Source organism: Haplochromis burtoni, unplaced genomic scaffold (genome assembly GCF_018398535.1).
Source record: "Haplochromis burtoni strain Fernald_Lab_line unplaced genomic scaffold, NCSU_Asbu1 Contig_352, whole genome shotgun sequence".
Lineage (NCBI taxonomy): Eukaryota > Metazoa > Chordata > Actinopteri > Cichliformes > Cichlidae > Haplochromis > Haplochromis burtoni.
Genome location: NW_024582713.1, coordinates 245,879 through 265,083, shown reverse-complemented (window position 1 = coordinate 265,083; position 19,205 = coordinate 245,879). Strand labels below are relative to the sequence as shown.

General features: G+C 37.7%; 2 protein-coding genes across 2 annotated transcripts in view; both read right to left on the bottom strand.

Annotated features, from left to right (window-relative positions):
- The window catches only part of LOC102292850 (hyaluronan and proteoglycan link protein 2), a 7,246-nt gene extending 3,153 nt beyond the window's left edge, over positions 1-4,093 (bottom strand). The window contains exons 1-5 of the mRNA XM_005944360.3: positions 3,880-4,093; positions 3,620-3,724; positions 2,585-2,941; positions 2,098-2,214; positions 1,825-2,007 (exon numbers count right to left, since the gene is read on the bottom strand). Of these exons, the coding sequence (XP_005944422.2) occupies positions 1,825-2,007; positions 2,098-2,214; positions 2,585-2,941; positions 3,620-3,724; positions 3,880-3,913 (796 nt within the window). The 5' untranslated portion in view covers positions 3,914-4,093. The remainder of the gene's footprint in view (positions 1-1,824; positions 2,008-2,097; positions 2,215-2,584; positions 2,942-3,619; positions 3,725-3,879) is intronic.
- A 9,349-nt stretch (positions 4,094-13,442) lies between these two features.
- Positions 13,443-16,686, bottom strand: LOC121811912 (hyaluronan and proteoglycan link protein 2-like). The gene is made up of 5 exons (XM_042228803.1): positions 16,467-16,686; positions 16,207-16,311; positions 15,170-15,526; positions 14,682-14,798; positions 13,443-14,591 (listed from the first exon to the last, which is right to left on the bottom strand). The coding sequence occupies exons 1-5, from the start codon at positions 16,498-16,500 to the stop codon at positions 14,359-14,361; spliced, it is 846 nt and encodes a 281-aa protein (XP_042084737.1). The 5' UTR covers positions 16,501-16,686; the 3' UTR covers positions 13,443-14,358.
- Positions 16,687-19,205: the final 2,519 nt, after the last annotated feature.

Sequence of the window (19,205 nt, the reverse complement as noted above, 5' to 3'; positions counted from 1 at the left end):
TGGCTCCCAACCGGCTCTTCAGGTTGTTTTGTTGCTTTAATTAATTTATTATTAACAATAATATAAAATTATGCACAAAAGGAATTAGTAATGTAAAAAAAACGTGGTTTTCTTTATGTATGTTTATATATAAATATTTATGGGGACCCCTAGAGACGAAACACGTACAAACTCCAAAGCACAATATTAACTGAACTTCCAAACACACAGCCACACACACAATCGAATTCATATGTTTTTATTTATATATAATAAATATATATATATATATTATATTATATATACCAGCACTGAGCAGGGGGGAGGGGCGCAAACGCAAGGCTCTGCTCAGCGCAAACACAAGGGTGACTTGCAGCGTAAAGCAAAAAAAAGTGAAAGAGAGGGCAAGAGAAAGAAAAAAACCCCCACGATTCCCAATAAGGAGCCAGCTCGCATCGTCTAAGAGCGATTTCGTTCACCCATCACTAGTCACAACAGCACCTACTATCAATACTGCTTTTGTGTGGTAGGTATTAAAGGGCAGATTGTTTCTACTGAGAATCTGGATTCAGTATCACTGCACTCAAACATAAACAATCATCAATATAAAATTAAGAAGCAACACCCTGTAGACCATGGCTCTACTGGCGTCACCAAGAAATCCAAAGTGTGGTGACTTTCTGGGATCTGGGTGTGTTTGAGGTGCACTGCTCGGGTTTCTAAAGGGGGAACTCTTTTTTAAAATGATCACTGCATAGATTTTTGAATTTTCTTGTTTCTATGACTTTTTTTCGGTTTAATAAATTTGTTAAACACTGTATCAGTGACACTGTTGATAACGAAAATACATTTTCTAAAAAAAAAAAAAAAAAAAAAAAATAAAAAAAAAATTTTTAAAAAAAATAAAAAAAAAAAAAAAAAAAAAAAAAAAATACAAAAAAAATATATTTTCTAAGGATTCATCAAAAGTACTGTGGGTTGAGTCAGTTTATTTTGTCACTTTGACTCATAGAAGTTCAGAATTGTTTTCTCATAATTACGAGTGTAACCAAGAGTGCATACAGCCTACAGGAGTGCCTAAGGCAGGATGAGGAAGCCAGCTTAAAAGCGCTAAAACCTGCATTTCTTGGAAAAGTCACACAAGGCTGTTTCTCAACTGGTAACAGCTGTAAGATGAGTGACAGTTTTTTTTCTATTTCAGTAATTTACTTGTTTTGTTAAGTGCTGATATAGACAACTTGGGTCATTTTTATTGAATTACACAAAATAAAACTTGTTGCTGTGTGGTACATGAAGCTTGTTTTTTAGTTTTGGTGAGTTAAATTAACTTCACACTCCACCTTCACAAATAAAATAGGCTGTTTTAGGTTTCACAAAACCAACATTCCAGGAGTCAAAAGGCTAATGAGGATATAAAACCACTGGGTATGGTCACAATGTCTATGTCCATCTTTTATAAACAGTCTGTTGTGTGACTTTCTGTACTTTATCTGGTGTTAAATTATTTCTTAAAGACTTAGTATTATTTGATTCCTTTTCTATTTTGAAGAACTCCCATGTGAAGACCAAACACACACTAGCCTCTCAATACTTCCACGCCTTGTTATGTGACTCTCTCGGCTTCTGCTCATTGGTTCTTTCTGAAGATACAGTGTCCCAAAAAGAAATTTATGTGAAGGATTGTAAATGAAACGCAGTATGCTGTGATTTTAAACAAGTGTATTACAACATAAATAAATAATAGCATTTGGATCAGTGATTCTATATTTCAAACAGTTTGAGATTTGAAAAATATTTAACCACACAAAAAAATGGAAGAGTAGAAAAGTTTGTTTCCTATCTTACCAGATGTCTGCGAAGTGAAGCAAAAAGCATCAAACCGATCATTGTTTTTATCTTTTGGGCCATAACTGCGGATGCCTGAAGGCAACTCGCCTCCACAAACTGGTCGTGGGTGAATAATCGGATAATGAACAGTGCCATCATGGAGCCAACCTGCGTTGCACCAATCCAAACCCTCAGTCCAAGCTGCAGGAAGAGACAAAATAATAAAGCTGGACAAGCAGTAGATAGCATTTATTGATTCGGAATAAATGCTTTGAACAGTTTGTGGGGTACCTCTGTAAAGCTGGTTGTATGTGGCTAATGTGCCATCTTGCGCAGCACAAGCCTCTTTTGCTTCTTGGTAATTGAATCTGTAACGGCCATCTTTACTCTGATACGGGAAGACCACACCTACAAAGAGAAGGCCCGCTGTCAGTGCTGGTTTTTCTCTGCCCTGGCAAAATGAGTGCCCCTATGAAGCTATGACAACATTTCAAAATAGCCTGTATATCTTTCACATCAGCGGTTCTCAGACTATTTTTCTTGATAAGCAGGAGAAAAAAATATCCAAGCTGAACCATAAAAACATGGGTAAACCTTATTTTCTTTACAAAAAAATCATTTTTATTCTCATGTGTGTGTTTTTGTCCCATGACCCACCAATAGCTCAAACCACTATTTTACCAGAAATAGCCTTTTTTAGCTAGTTATACCACACGAATAATTGAATAATCAGACATGTGCCGAAATCCTGAAAAAGCAGATACAAAAAATATTTTACCTTCAATCCTCAAAGTAATGGTGACGCTCTCATCCTCAATGCCATTGACCAGCTCACAGCGATACGTGCCTTCATCTTCCAGCTCAAGACGGCCGAGGTGCAGGGAGGCGTCCATGGCATGAGCCTTCCGCAGAGAAGCTCGCTGTCCAAGATGGCCGTATGGCTTGAATGCATGTGCATTGGATATCATGATAATATTTTCTGGTCCAACCTTCTCTGGTTCAATTTTTGTCCATTTAACCTTGTAATGGCTGGGTTTGGTTCTGAGGATACATGGTAAGGTGACATTATCTCCTCTTTGACCAGTGACGTCTGCAGACACAGGTGGCTCAAGAAGATACTTTAGTTTCTTGGAAGCTGTGGGCAAAAGAAAATCGAACATCATAAATAGAACACTAACATCAACCTCCCATGTGACAACCTTTTTGGGTAAAAGAACAACTTGTTTGCACTACACCGAGCAGTGCAGTGTAATTTTTCTGCAGTGCAAAAGTTAGAATTTTACCCTTTCAGGTTAAAGCTTTAAAATTTTCTTCACAAGACACTTTTTTGGGCAAAAATATTTGCATTGATAGCGTGTCAGAAAGTTTAGTATCTTTGAGCAAGATACTAAACCCCCAAGTTCTCCCTGATGCACTTTAAGTGCTCTGATTGAGTTCCACTCCATCTATGACTAGAAGTAGCCGTCTACATTGTATACAGTAACATATATTCTTTTCTTTACTTCACTGCACTGATAAAAAATATTCTCCTCATAATGAATACTGTGCTGAAGATGAAATTTAGCCTATATCTGCATTTTACATAAGACAAACCAATCAGGAGTTCAATACTGGGCAATATTGGTAACATCATCAAATATGAATTCATTTTCTTCTGTTACACAAATAAATTCACAGATTGTATCATTAAACATGATGTATGTTAGGCAGTAAATTAACAAGTATGTAAAGTAATCTCAGGTCAGTACATGAATATGTAACTGCAAACCATTGCCAAAACATCACCCATCATGTGACAGTAATGGGATTTTACCTGCTCTCTCCGGTGTATATAAAGCTGAAGACCAGGTGAAGCAACTTGATATCAATAAAAGAATCACTGCACAGTTCATTATGAAGGGTGTCACTCTTCCTCCTCCTGTGTTTCATGAGAAAACAGAATAATATTTTGTTGTCACAGATGGCCTGGGATCATCAATAAAACTTTAAGTTAAGAAAAATTGTGGTACATTTTACAGTCCAATATGTTTCCCAAATTTTAAATCGGAAATTGGCAAAGACAAAGACAAAAACCTGCGTAATTGAGAAGATACAGCCGTTCGGTCATCCTCCAGCATCCTCCAGCACGATGTTTTTAGTGTCCAATCAGAAAATTCTCTGGATAAAGCTTGACTTTGTTTCTCTACTATTTATCTCTGTTGGGTTCTCTGTCCAATCATCAAATGTGCAGCTGTCATCGGTGTCTAACTCTTACTCCCTCTCTTCCCTCGCTCTGGTCATATGGTCCACTCTGTAATCGACAGTGTGTAAACTGGACTCTTGTAACCATACGAAGATCTGATACTCACAAGCTTTTGTGTTTGTTGTCGTTTATAGTCTTTTTTTCTTTGTTTTTATTAAATGTGAGACAAAATATGAAAAACAAAAAGTTTTCTCAGAGGATTATAACTATGAATGAAACCAGCATTAGCACCTAAAATTCTACATTTTGGTGTTGCAGGTCAAGGTGCAAACACTGATTTGTAAAACATGCCATTATCTGATTTGTTCGAGCTGACACATACTAAATCTGTCAGTGGTAGACGTTACCTTTAGAACATGAATAAATGAATTATTTATTACTTGTCAATCAATGTATTGATTGATCAATTACCAGATAGCAAAGTGTCTATAATCTTATTCAATTCCTGTTTTAAATGAATGAAGAAACAATGAATACATACAATGATAAGTTTTGTGTGTTGCATCTTAAGAACACTTAAGAAGGAGAACCTTAATATTACACATTAAAACAAAGAAAAGTATTAACTTTGATCAAATCTGCACACTTTTCTTACATTCCCTTGTGCTGTCAAAAAACATATTGTACAATAAAGTGCACCGAGTGATGAGCCATCTCTGAACCCTGTAGACAACAAGTTAGCCTGTGTATTCTAACCTTTCCCATAAGGTCGTTGCCAAAGAGCACTATAGTGCGCATTGAGCCATCTTTGTTATTGCCCACATGGCTCTGGGGGCAGTGGGAGAGGAAGCTGTGTCGGACCTAGTTTCCTATTCCACCACGGTTCTCAGCACAAGGGCGGCATTGTGAGGGTTATGTTCTCCACACAGTGACAGCAGGCAGGAGACACACAAACAGCGTCCAATGTGGAAAAAAAGATTAAATGATGGGATTCTTCTGTTTTTGCTGGTGTTGCTTCCCTATTGTGCTCCGTCATCAATGGGACTCTTTCATGTCCTCCAATTAGTATTCGCACAAACACCTCTAGGTGACAACAACCAAGTGGCTCTACAGAACTCTCTCCATATACAGTACCAATGCATTCATTACGTTGCTTCAGTTTGTTAAGGTTTGAAGGTATTCTTTTGTGCACAGCTATCTTCTGCACTTCGATTGGATGATTACAACTCTTTGATTCTTTCTTATTTCAGTAACTTTGCCTGCTGAAAAACAAAGCTTTACCTGGCCTCACATTCTTCTGGTATACAGAAGAGTTCATGGTTGACTCAATGTGTCCTGTGGCTGGTGTCCCCAAACAACACTGTTCCAGAAGTCTTTTGATTTATTCAAATCAAAGTTTTCAAATCTATGCTATGTTGTCATGCTCCTAATAGAGAGAAGCTTTCTTCTGGTAACCCTTCCAACAAGTCCAATATATTCAGGCTTGTTTTATAATTGTTCTCTCATAGGTTTAATATTTAGCATGCAAACTAAATCCTGTAGAACCTCTTTTGGGTGAACTGCCTATGAAGAGTCTTGCATTGTGTTAACACAGACCTGAATGTTCCAGATCAGCAAACTACATATACTCCTGCTTATATATAGGAGATCACACTTGTTGATGATCAGTTAATCAAGTGCATGGACTCCTATGAAAATGCCGCCTTTCATGGTCTTTGTGAGTGTTGATCTCCTGTCTATGAATAGAAACACAATGTTATGCCATTTTGGGGCAGCTACACCAATTTATCATAGAACAGAATCAAAAATCAAAAATCATCAGGATATTTGTTCTTCAGATTCTGGTTGCATTGTAACGATAGCTGAATATTGCTTGCAGGGCTTTGTGCTGTTAGTGTGAATTTATGTTGCATAGAAATGTTGCCCTCTGCAGTTTAACTATCATAACGACAATAAGTAACTTTATTTTGTCATAGTGCCATCATGTGGTAGTTTTAATACATTTTTTTACGCCAAACTGTGATCTATATTTTTCAACTTTTTTTTAAAATTATTCTTTATTGAAAAATATACATCAGTTCAAAAAGCCTCACAAAAATATTTTTGTTCCTTTTTTCACTTTTCAACTTTTTGGCTCATTTTCTTTTACTCGGCAGCTGCCTAAGGCTCAAAGCTACTTATTAAAGCCTGCAGGTAAATGCTCTTGCACTCTGTGACAGTTATTTTCAATTTTGTTGATGGATGTGTTTTTGGTGTTTCGCAATTTACTTCTGAAGCTCTAAGCAGGGCTGCAAATCACAGAGTCAGTTAAAAGCATTCAACATTTTAATCTCTACACATTTGATAACCACTCAGTCCATCTAGAGTTGATGAGTGGGGCTAATATGAGAGCTGGTCGACCTGCCTGCAGCCCCGATGTAGTACTGATGCGTGACTCTGTTGACAAAATCTGTGAAAAAAGTGCTGAGGTCATGAAAGTGCCTCATGGTAAAAGTATGTACTTTTTGCCAACATTTCTGAAACTTCATGTAAAGACACATCACCCTAACTTCTAACATACTTACAAATACCCTTCTTCTTGAATCCATTGCAGAGAGTGACAGTTTGTGACAGATTTACCTTCCTTACAGTTTAAAAAAAAATCCAATGCTAAGGAGTCACTGGAGGCACTTCCTTGTCTGACTAGGTTTCCCGTGTCTTCCTTTGTGTAGGTGGCTTTTTTGTCTTTGCATTTCATCTAAGTACCAGGAGTCTGAAATAAAACCTTTTGACCTTTTGATTCTTATGAGGCATAATGCATAATGATCTTTTATAAGAAATGTGAAAGCTGTTTTCCACTCCTTTCCTGCGCTAGTATAATTTTACACCAAGTAATGTGCATAAGTTTACAGCAGAAATGTGTGAGACCAAAAGTGACATGTCTCTTTTTCACAGCCAGTTGTTAGGAGAAATAATGTAGTTTTTTTCCTGTTACTTTCAGAGGTCCTTGTAAACTTCCACCGTCCTTGTAACCATAAACCCCATATGGGCACACACTGTTTCTTAGAAAACAGTTATCAGGAAATGTCAACTGACTGTTACACTGAAAAGGAAGTTGCTGGTACTTAAAACAAACACAAGCTTGTAAGATGTAGAGCTGAGGTGTACTACAGAGTCAGGTTGTAATTTTAGATGAGTTCATCAGTAAGGGCAAATGTTTTTACATGAAACAAAACACATTTTACACCATGCAGGCTGCCGGATGGAAACACCAGTCATTATTATCAGTCCTTTACTTATCTTTGTATACTTATCATTCACCCATTCACGTCCCTTCACATTTTCCATGCTCAGTTGACTCAAATGTTACCAGTGAACATTTAGCAGCATTTTCTTGTTGTTTGCACTGTGTAAAAATTAAATAAACAAACAAAAAAAAAAAACAACGACATTGACTTTGAATAGGACATTTGTTCTCTGTGCCAGTCGCGCTGACTGTGTCTTTATTTTTCCTTTCACATTATCACTGATGTTACTGTTTCACATCAATACAAATTAACGTTGTGTAAGGTTGTTTTTGGAATGTCAATAGGATAGTGTCATATTTAAGTAGCTTGCTGTAAGCATTTAAACATTCCCGTAATGCCACTTCTGTAGTACGCTGATGGTTGTCAAGTTATCGGTGTGATGTGTCATTTGACTCTGTCCATTATTTTCTACAAATCACGTTTTCATGGTATGCTGATTATTGCGATATAAGACATGTGACACTTGCTAGTCTCGAAGCACTGATGCGGATCATGCATTGGTTGGCTGCTCAGATACCTCATTCTAATGAGAGTACTCATACCCTATCACACTTCAACATTCCTTAGTTTTGATGAACAAAATCTTTCAACAAAAACTGCTACACATTTATTTATTTATATAAAGACATTTTCAAGTTTCTGCACACACTGTTACAGTCCTTAACACTGCTTTTTGAAGTTAATAAGAGGTAGACTTGCTGATGTGTTTCCAATCACTGATAGAGCAAGTCATTCAGGTCCTAAAGCAATAAAGTAACCCCACACCATCACACTACCAGCACCATGTTTGCGTGTTGGTGTGATGTTCTTAAGCCAGATGTAATAGGACTCAAAGCTTCCAAAAAATTCAATTTTTGTTTTGCACTGCACAGAATATTTTCCCAAAGGTCTTGAGGAACATCAAGATGAAGAAGGGTTTTTTTGTTTGTTTGTTTGACAAATGTGAGATATGTCTTGGTGTCCTTTTAGATCAGCACTGGATTTTGTCAGTGTCAGTAATTTTGATAAGCTGGCCACTCCTGGGAAGCCTCACCACTGAAACATAAATGAAATAATAATTTAAAAATGACATTTTATCATTTTATCTGCATTATATCAAGAAGGGGGGGGATACTTTTGTACAGCATTGTACATAATACAACAAAAAATATATTAAATATAAATATATTAAAAATGACAGGAGTTGTTTGACCCCTTGTCCTTTACATGGAGTGATTTAATAATGAGCCTGGTGCACAAGCTGAGTTAGTTGTGTAACACACATACGACAGTCATAGAAGTAGATATGAATCTCACAGCAAAGATGAGAGAGAGAACTTAATGTTCCCATACATGTTTTTCCCCTTTTGAGCATGGAGCACCTCCAGGTTGTTTCATGCCAGAACTGGAAACCAAAAACAACAAAGTGCAGAATCGCTATTTGTGTGTGTGTGTGTGTGTGTGTGTGTGTGTGTGTGTGTGTGTGTAGGGACACTCTTTAGGTAACTAGTATATATGTAGTCGATATTTTCAGCTCAAATATCAATCATTTACCTTTTAACCTTTAAGTATTTCCTGCAATGATTGCCACTAATTGCCACTATTTAAAGACATATATTTTGTCACTTTTACACTGAGTCAAGACATTTTGTGCTGCAGGTATAACACATGGTATTATAATGAAAAAGAAAAAAATCGTTGAAGATTTTGCAAAATATGATATTGTACATCCAGATGAGTGACATGGACTGAATTTAAACAATGAAAATAGCCAGTGTGATGTCAACCAAGTTGAGCATTCTGGTCATTTCCACCTTGACGTCTCGAAAGCTGGATGTGATGCGTGAGAGGTGGATCTGACTGAGAAACCAAGGAGCACTGCATGCTCATGCAGCGGCGGATTGTCCATCAAAAATAGCCACACCCTAAAGCATACCCTGCTTCATACTATGTCGACTATTTTATTCTTACTGGGATCCTCTTTTTCAAACTGCACATTATGTTGTGTTCAACAAGATGTGAAATCAGCAATGACACTATGAACTCATTAGGAATTCACATGTGTTCATGCCATTTTAAGGCATTTTGTACAGGAAGCTATTTTTTTTCAGGTACTGTCTGTGTCTATAACAAAAACGCTATAACAAGAAACTTCATGCATCTATTAAGATCAATTAATAGATGCACCTTAAAAGGTCACATAGGCCTGGCAAAGTTCCCAGAGTACAGTATAAAAGTGTGAAGTACCAGTATAGATTCCCACTATCAACTATCTCAGTCTTACATAACAGGCAAGCTTAGGCTTGCATTTATCTCTTTTCATGTGGTCCTGGAGCTCTTTCTGTTTGCTGTTACTATATTGCCTCTGATGGGGAGATTGTGTTATCATTGCATCAGAGCAGCCAGTACTGCACTGATGGAATGACAATAGTAACACAGTACTACAAAAAAAACTGTGGTATGCACGCTTGAACCCCTGCCGCTAATTCACAATGAGTCAGGTGACACACATGCATTTCTGTCCTGTAAGATCTGGAAAAGATATCAAACATTCTAAATTTATCTCACACAGCAGCGTTTCAGCCTTATCGTTGAAGAAGTGCAGCTGAGGTATCTTTTAAGTCTGGTGCCCATTTGTCTGTCGGTTGGTTTGTCTGTTTTGACATCAGAGGACAGGAAAGCTAACTGGCCAAAATTTTTGATCAAATCATGGTTGAGGAAGAGCTTCTCTACACTGCACTACACTTATAACTACACGATAGGGCATTGAACTTGCCCAGCTGGTTGTGGGCACATTGTCACACCACAGTTAGCATTTAGCTTAAATCTACTCATGAAGACAATGAAGTTACTATTTATTGCTATTCAATTCAATTCATTTTTATTTATACAGCACTGTTGCTACTACTCACTTCAGTCAGAAAAGTGTCTGGGTGTTAATAACTAATTGCTTGTTTGTACAAATGCCGCTTGTAACCTTTGGGCGATCGTGGCTCAAGAGTTGGGAGTTTGCCTTGTAATCGGAAGGTTGCTGGTTCGAGCCCCGGCTTGGACAGTCTCGGTCGTTGTGTCCTTGGGCAAGACACTTCACCTGTTGCCTACTGGTGGTGGTCAGAGGGCCCGGTGGCGCCAGTGTCCGGCAGCCTCGCCTCTGTCAGTGCGCCCCAGGGTGGCTGTGGCTACAATGTAGCTTGCCATCACCAGTGTGTGAATGGGTGGATGACTGAATGTGTAAAGCGCTTTAGGGACTAGTAAAGCGCTATACAAATACAGGCCATTTACCATTTCTTAGATGAGATAATGATTCAAGAAATAGTGTTTTTGTGGGTACTTTGTTGACTCCATTTACTTAAAGGGGATTTTTACATACCTCACTGAAGAGGTATGTGCCACCCTGTCTAGACGTCTTGCCCCCCCACTTGGAAAATTTTCAAGATCCACGACTGAGCAAGGTAACAACTGTGTTTTATTATTGCTGTTGCTCATTATATAGTTGGATTATTACATTCATTACATGTGGCTCCCCTCCCTCAACACTTTTAGATGCACCTGTTGGAGTGAGATTTACACATGCATCACTTGCAGGTTAATCCCATTTAAGTAAACACTGAAAGTTGCAAGGCTAAGGATTATCAAGATGTTTTGATTGTGAAGAGCGATATGTGGATATATGTCAGCTTGGGTTTACCTGCTCTGTGCCACGTTGTATTATCCATTTATACACTTTAAAACAAAGAAAATAATTTTATAATGAACTCTAAAATGGAAAGCTGGCCATTGATGTGAGGATAAATCTTGAGCAATATGCTCTTTCTTCTGTGTTCTAGTTAAAAGTCGTGCAGCAGCATTTTGAGACACGGAGGACTGGCTAACACTGACATACAAGGAGTTACAGTAATGTGATAAATACTGATTTACTGATATTGATCTCACTGCCATGATAAATAATGATTTTTTTTCTCTAAAGTAATGGATGCTTATTAGAGAAGGGGATTCATTCCCTATATTGGTTGTAAATCATCTCCTTGTTTGTTTTATATAAAACTTTAATTTTCTTTTATGTCTCTTTGTTGCTGTCCCAGGTTTAGATTGCATTTGTTGAGACAGCTGTCAGTTTCCCTGTGATATCTAAACAACCCTCTCTTTTTTACATTTCTAATAAGATCTTTCTCATTCAGTTTCTGTTTCAGACTGTTGCACATCACTCATCACATTCATATAGCTGAGAGGTCTCTATTTTGTCATTTTCCTGCAAACAGCAGCAGCAGTTGTGAACTTTAATCAAAGTTTCAGCTTCAAGTTTAGAAAGCTTGTTGATTTTAAATGTAAGCCTCTAACGGCTAAGATAAAGCGATGAGGAACAGGATCAGTTCAAGAGCAAAGACAAGATGAGGCATGTCTGCATGTAGGTCCTTATCTCTGAAGTTTTATGTTTCATTGGGATTATAAATCATAAAACATGACATATCTAATGGGGCTTTTTTCCCATAAACAACACTATACTTGCTTGAATGTTGAATTAAATGTTTCTGTTTTTTGTTAGAAGGCACGAAAGGAGATATTTAGGTATTTACTCTGGAGGAGGCTTTAAAGGAAACCAGGTTGATGAGTCATGAAGCTCATTTCAGAGCAGTGTTGGGCTTGAAATTAAAGAAAGGAATGTATTACACATTAAACTTGAAGTTAAAGTTTAAGGGGGATACGATCTTTCTTGTACTTGTTACATATGAACATAAAGCCAAAAATGCAAAGCAAAGCTGGAAACCAGCCTAAAGAGCCTTCAGAGGGACTGCAACAGTGATTCTACTTTAGAAACATGAACAGATAGAAACAGTTGTTGCAAGCCTGATCTTTCATATTTGGTTTCTGGAGGTGCAGATATGAATTAAAAAGACCTCCATGGCACACAAACTCAAAACTTTTATGTGTGTGGTGCCACACACATAAAAGCCAAATAGAATGGTGGTTTTCCATTTAAGATTGCGGGCCAACACTGCCACTAATTCTAAATTTACAAAAAGATTAGTTGTTGGAAGACTCAATTACGCATTAAAGAGTGCATATTTGTGATTATAATATTTTTTTCTATGACTTCAGCTCAAAAAGCAACATATTAGATTAAATCTTTGGTACAGAGGAATAACAAATAATATTATGTCACACATAGGAATTCACAGTTAATTTAAATATTTTCATTGACATAAAGCTTATATTACTATATAATGTTGAATTTGTCACATGACATCATGTGACTGAATGAAATGCAGGAGAATACCGATCAGTGATGTTTTGATTTTGTGACAGGAACCTGCAGAAAGAGTTATCTGTATCTCCATAGTATCTCTCTTAATATTAATATCACACTCAACTGACTGCGTTTTATCTTCCCATTGCACTGATGGGTGGACAGTTCTTAGGTGCCTGTGCATGTTGTTTGTGGAGCTCTATATGATATCCTTTTCTTGTAGACTCTACACTCTGCCTTTGTTTTGTCAATACGATTGAAATGGTTCCAGACTTTGCTTCTTTTCTTGGTGTCACTCATTTACTTTACTGTACCTTTCCAATGTGACGGTGTTGTCTCTTGTTGTTGCTCCCGGCTGTCTTTCTTTCCCTCCTGCTCTTGTTGTGTGCTACTGCTGTTGCGAGTGTAACTACCGTCCCCGCTCCCTCAGCTCAGCTTAGCGCTGAGCAGAGGGGCTCAAACGCAAGGCTCTGTTTGGCGTCTCTGCTCAGCGCAAACACAAGGGTGACTTGCAGCGCAAAGCAAAAAAAAGTGAAAGAGAGGGCAAGAGAAAGAAAAAAACCCACGGCTCCCAATAAGGAGCCGGCTCGCATCGTTCGCTTCAAAGACCCGGCTCTAAGAGCGATTTCGTTCACCCATCACTAGTCACAACAGCACCTACTATCAATACTGCTTTTGTGTGGTAGGTATTAAAGGGCAGATTGTTTCTACTGAGAATCTGGATTCAGTATCACTGCACTCAAACATAAACAATCATCAATATAAAATTAAGAAGCAACACCCTGTAGACCATGGCTCTACTGGCGTCACCAAGAAATCCAAAGTGTGGTGACTTTCTGGGATCTGGGTGTGTTTGAGGTGCACTGCTCGGGTTTCTAAAGGGGGAACTCTTTTTTAAAATGATCACTGCATAGATTTTTGAATTTTGAATTTTCTTGTTTTTATGACTTTTTTTCTGGCAGTTTAATACATTTGTTAAACACTGTATAACTGTATACAAAAAATATTATATTTTCTAAGGATTCATCAAAAGTACTGTGGGTTGAGTCAGTTTATTTTGTCACTTTGACTCATAGAAGTTCAGAATTGTTTTCTCATAATTACGAGTGTAACCAAGAGTGCATACAGCCTACAGGAGTGCCTAAGGCAGGATGAGGAAGCCAGCTTAAAAGCGCTAAAACCTGCATTTCTTGGAAAAGTCACACAAGGCTGTTTCTCAACTGGTAACAGCTGTAAGATGAGTGACAGTTTTTTTTCTATTTCAGTAATTTACTTGTTTTGTTAAGTGCTGATATAGACAACTTGGGTCATTTTTATTGAATTACACAAAATAAAACTTGTTGCTGTGTGGTACATGAAGCTTGTTTTTTAGTTTTGGTGAGTTAAATTAACTTCACACTCCACCTTCACAAATAAAATAGGCTGTTTTAGGTTTCACAAAACCAACATTCCAGGAGTCAAAAGGCTAATGAGGATATAAAACCACTGGGTATGGTCACAATGTCTATGTCCATCTTTTATAAACAGTCTGTTGTGTGACATTCTGTACTTTATCTGGTGTTAAATTATTTCTTAAAGACTTAGTATTATTTGATTCCTTTTCTATTTTGAAGAACTCCCATGTGAAGACCAAACACACACTAGCCTCTCAATACTTCCACGCCTTGTTATGTGACTCTCTCGGCTTCTGCTCATTGGTTCTTTCTGAAGATACAGTGTCCCAAAAAGAAATTTATGTGAAGGATTGTAAATGAAACGCAGTATGCTGTGATTTTAAACAAGTGTATTACAACATAAATAAATAATAGCATTTGGATCAGTGATTCTATATTTCAAACAGTTTGAGATTTGAAAAATATTTAACCACACAAAAAAATGGAAGAGTAGAAAAGTTTGTTTCCTATCTTACCAGATGTCTGCGAAGTGAAGCAAAAAGCATCAAACCGATCATTGTTTTTATCTTTTGGGCCATAACTGCGGATGCCTGAAGGCAACTCGCCTCCACAAACTGGTCGTGGGTGAATAATCGGATAATGAACAGTGCCATCATGGAGCCAACCTGCGTTGCACCAATCCAAACCCTCAGTCCAAGCTGCAGGGAGAGACAAAATAATAAAGCTGGACAAGCAGTAGATAGCATTTATTGATTCGGAATAAATGCTTTGAACAGTTTGTGGGGTACCTCTGTAAAGCTGGTTGTATGTGGCTAATGTGCCATCTTGCGCAGCACAAGCCTCTTTTGCTTCTTGGTAATTGAATCTGTAACGGCCATCTTTACTCTGATACGGGAAGACCACACCTACAAAGAGAAGGCCCGCTGTCAGTGCTGGTTTTTCTCTGCCCTGGCAAAATGAGTGCCCCTATGAAGCTATGACAACATTTCAAAATAGCCTGTATATCTTTCACATCAGCGGTTCTCAGACTATTTTTCTTGATAAGCAGGAGAAAAAAATATCCAAGCTGAACCATAAAAACATGGGTAAACCTTATTTTCTTTACAAAAAAATCATTTTTATTCTCATGTGTGTGTTTTTGTCCCATGACCCACCAATAGCTCAAACCACTATTTTACCAGAAATAGCCTTTTTTAGCTAGTGTATACCACACGAATAATTGAATAATCAGACATGTGCCGAAATCCTGAAAAAGCAGATACAAAAAATATTTTACCTTCAATCCTCAAAGTAATGGTGACGCTCTCATCCTCAATGCCATTGACCAGCTCACAGCGATACGTGCCTTCATCTTCCAGCTCAAGACGGCTGAGGTGCAGGGAGGCGTCCATGGCATGAGCCTTACGCAGAGAAGCTCGCTGTCCAAGATGGCCGTATGGCTTGAATGCATGTGCATTGGATATCATGATAATATTTTCTGGTCCAACCTTCTCTGGTTCAATTTTTGTCCATTTAACCTTGTAATGGCTGGGTTTGGTTCTGAGGATACATGGTAAGGTGACATTATCTCCTCTTTGACCAGTGACGTCTGCAGACACAGGTGGCTCAAGAAGATACTTTAGTTTCTTGGAAGCTGTGGGCAAAAGAAAATCGAACATCATAAATAGAACACTAACATCAACCTCCCATGTGACAACCTTTTTGGGTAAAAGAACAACTTGTTTGCACTACACCGAGCAGTGCAGTGTAATTTTTCTGCAGTGCAAAAGTTAGAATTTTACCCTTTCAGGTTAAAGCTTTAAAATTTTCTTCACAAGACACTTTTTTTTTGGCAAAAATATTTGCATTGATAGCGTGTCAGAAAGTTTAGTATCTTTGAGCAAGATACTAAACCCCCAAGTTCTCCCTGATGCACTTTAAGTGCTCTGATTGAGTTCCACTCCATCTATGACTAGAAGTAGCCGTCTACATTGTATACAGTAACATATATTCTTTTCTTTACTTCACTGCACTGATAAAAAATATTCTCCTCATAATGAATACTGTGCTGGAGATGAAATTTAGCCTATATTTGCATTTTACATAAGACAAGCCAATCAGGAGTTCAATACTGGGCAATATTGGTAACATCATCAAATATGAATTCATTTTCTTCTGTTACACAGATAAATTCACAGATTGTATCATTAAACATGATGTATGTTAGGCAGTAAATTAACAAGTATGTAAAGTAATCTCAGGTCAGTACATGAATATGTAACTGCAAACCATTGCCAAAACATCACCCATCATGTGACAGTAATGGGATTTTACCTGCTCTCTCCGGTGTATATAAAGCTGAAGACCAGGTGAAGCACCTTGATATCAATAAAAGAATCACTGCACAGTTCATTATGAAGGGTGTCACTCTTCCTCCTCCTGTGTTTCATGAGAAAACAGAATAATATTTTGTTGTCACAGATGGCCTGGGATCATCAATAAAACTTTAAGTTAAGAAAAATTGTGGTACATTTTACAGTCCAATATGTTTCCCAAATTTTAAATCGGAAATTGGCAAAGACAAAGACAAAAACCTGCGTAATTGAGAAGATACAGCCGTTCGGTCATCCTCCAGCATCCTCCAGCACGATGTTTTTAGTGTCCAATCAGAAAATTCTCTGGATAAAGCTTGACTTTGTTTCTCTACTATTTATCTCTGTTGGGTTCTCTGTCCAATCATCAAATGTGCAGCTGTCATCGGTGTCTAACTCTTACTCCCTCTCTTCCCTCGCTCTGGTCATATGGTCCACTCTGTAATCGACAGTGTGTAAACTGGACTCTTGTAACCATACGAAGATCTGATACTCACAAGCTTTTGTGTTTGTTGTCGTTTATAGTCTTTTTTTCTTTGTTTTTATTAAATGTGAGACAAAATATGAAAAACAAAAAGTTTTCTCAGAGGATTATAACTATGAATGAAACCAGCATTAGCACCTAAAATTCTACATTTTGGTGTTGCAGGTCAAGGTGCAAACCCTGATTTGTAAAACATGCCATTATCTGATTTGTTCGAGCTGACACATACTAAATCTGTCAGTGGTAGACGTTACCTTTAGAACATGAATAAATGAATTATTTATTACTTGTCAATCAATGTATTGATTGATCAATTACCAGATAGCAAAGTGTCTATAATCTTATTCAATTCCTGTTTTAAATGAATGAAGAAACAATGAATACATACAATGATAAGTTTTGTGTGTTGCATCTTAAGAACACTTAAGAAGGAGAACCTTAATATTACACATTAAAACAAAGAAAAGTATTAACTTTGATCAAATCTGCACACTTTTCTTACATTCCCTTGTGCTGTCAAAAAACATATTGTACAATAAAGTGCACCGAGTGATGAGCCATCTCTGAACCCTGTAGACAACAAGTTAGCCTGTGTATTCTAACCTTTCCCATAAGGTCGTTGCCAAAGAGCACTATAGTGCGCATTGAGCCATCTTTGTTATTGCCCACATGGCTCTGGGGGCAGTGGGAGAGGAAGCTGTGTCGGACCTAGTTTCCTATTCCACCACGGTCCTCGGCACAAGGGCGGCATTGTGAGGGTTATGTTCTCCACACAGTGACAGCAGGCAGGAGACACACAAACAGCGTCCAATGTGGAAAAAAAGATTAAATGATGGGATTCTTCTGTTTTTGCTGGTGTTGCTTCCCTATTGTGCTCCGTCATCAATGGGACTCTTTCATGTCCTCCAATTAGTATTCGCACAAACACCTCTAGGTGACAACAACCAAGTGGCTCTACAGAACTCTCTCCATATACAGTACCAATGCATTCATTACGTTGCTTCAGTTTGTTAAGGTTTGAAGGTATTCTTTTGTGCACAGCTATCTTCTGCACTTCGATTGGATGATTACAACTCTTTGATTCTTTCTTATTTCAGTAACTTTGCCTGCTGAAAAACAAAGCTTTACCTGGCCTCACATTCTTCTGGTATACAGAAGAGTTCATGGTTGACTCAATGTGTCCTGTGGCTGGTGTCCCCAAACAACACTGTTCCAGAAGTCTTTTGATTTATTCAAATCAAAGTTTTCAAATCTATGCTATGTTGTCATGCTCCTAATAGAGAGAAGCTTTCTTCTGGTAACCCTTCCAACAAGTCCAATATATTCAGGCTTGTTTTATAATTGTTCTCTCATAGGTTTAATATTTAGCATGCAAACTAAATCCTGTAGAACCTCTTTTGGGTGAACTGCCTATGAAGAGTCTTGCATTGTGTTAACACAGACCTGAATGTTCCAGATCAGCAAACTACATATACTCCTGCTTATATATAGGAGATCACACTTGTTGATGATCAGTTAATCAAGTGCATGGACTCCTATGAAAATGCCGCCTTTCATGGTCTTTGTGAGTGTTGATCTCCTGTCTATGAATAGAAACACAATGTTATGCCATTTTGGGGCAGCTACACCAATTTATCATAGAACAGAATCAAAAATCAAAAATCATCAGGATATTTGTTCTTCAGATTCTGGTTGCATTGTAACGATAGCTGAATATTGCTTGCAGGGCTTTGTGCTGTTAGTGTGAATTTATGTTGCATAGAAATGTTGCCCTCTGCAGTTTAACTATCATAACGACAATAAGTAACTTTATTTTGTCATAGTGCCATCATGTGGTAGTTTTAATACATTTTTTTTACGCCAAACTGTGATCTATATTTTTCAACTTTTTTTTAAAATGATTCTTTATTGAAAAATATACATCAGTTCAAAAAGCCTCACAAAAATATTTTTGTTCCTTTTTTCACTTTTCAACTTTTTGGCTCATTTTCTTATACTCGGCAGCTGCCTAAGGCTCAAAGCTACTTATTAAAGCCTGCAGGTAAATGCTCTTGCACTCTGTGACAGTTATTTTCAATTTTGTTGATGGATGTGTTTTTGGTGTTTCGCAATTTACTTCTGAAGCTCTAAGCAGGGCTGCAAATCACAGAGTCAGTTAAAAGCATTCAACATTTTAATCTCTACACATTTGATAACCACTCAGTCCATCTAGAGTTGATGAGTGGGGCTAATATGAGAGCTGGTCGACCTGCCTGCAGCCCCGATGTAGTACTGATGCGTGACTCTGTTGACAAAATCTGTGAAAAAAGTGCTGAGGTCATGAAAGTGCCTCATGGTAAAAGTATGTACTTTTTGCCAACATTTCTGAAACTTCATGTAAAGACACATCACCCTAACTTCTAACATACTTACAAATACCCTTCTTCTTGAATCCACTGCAGAGAGTGACAGTTTGTGACAGATTTACCTTCCTTACA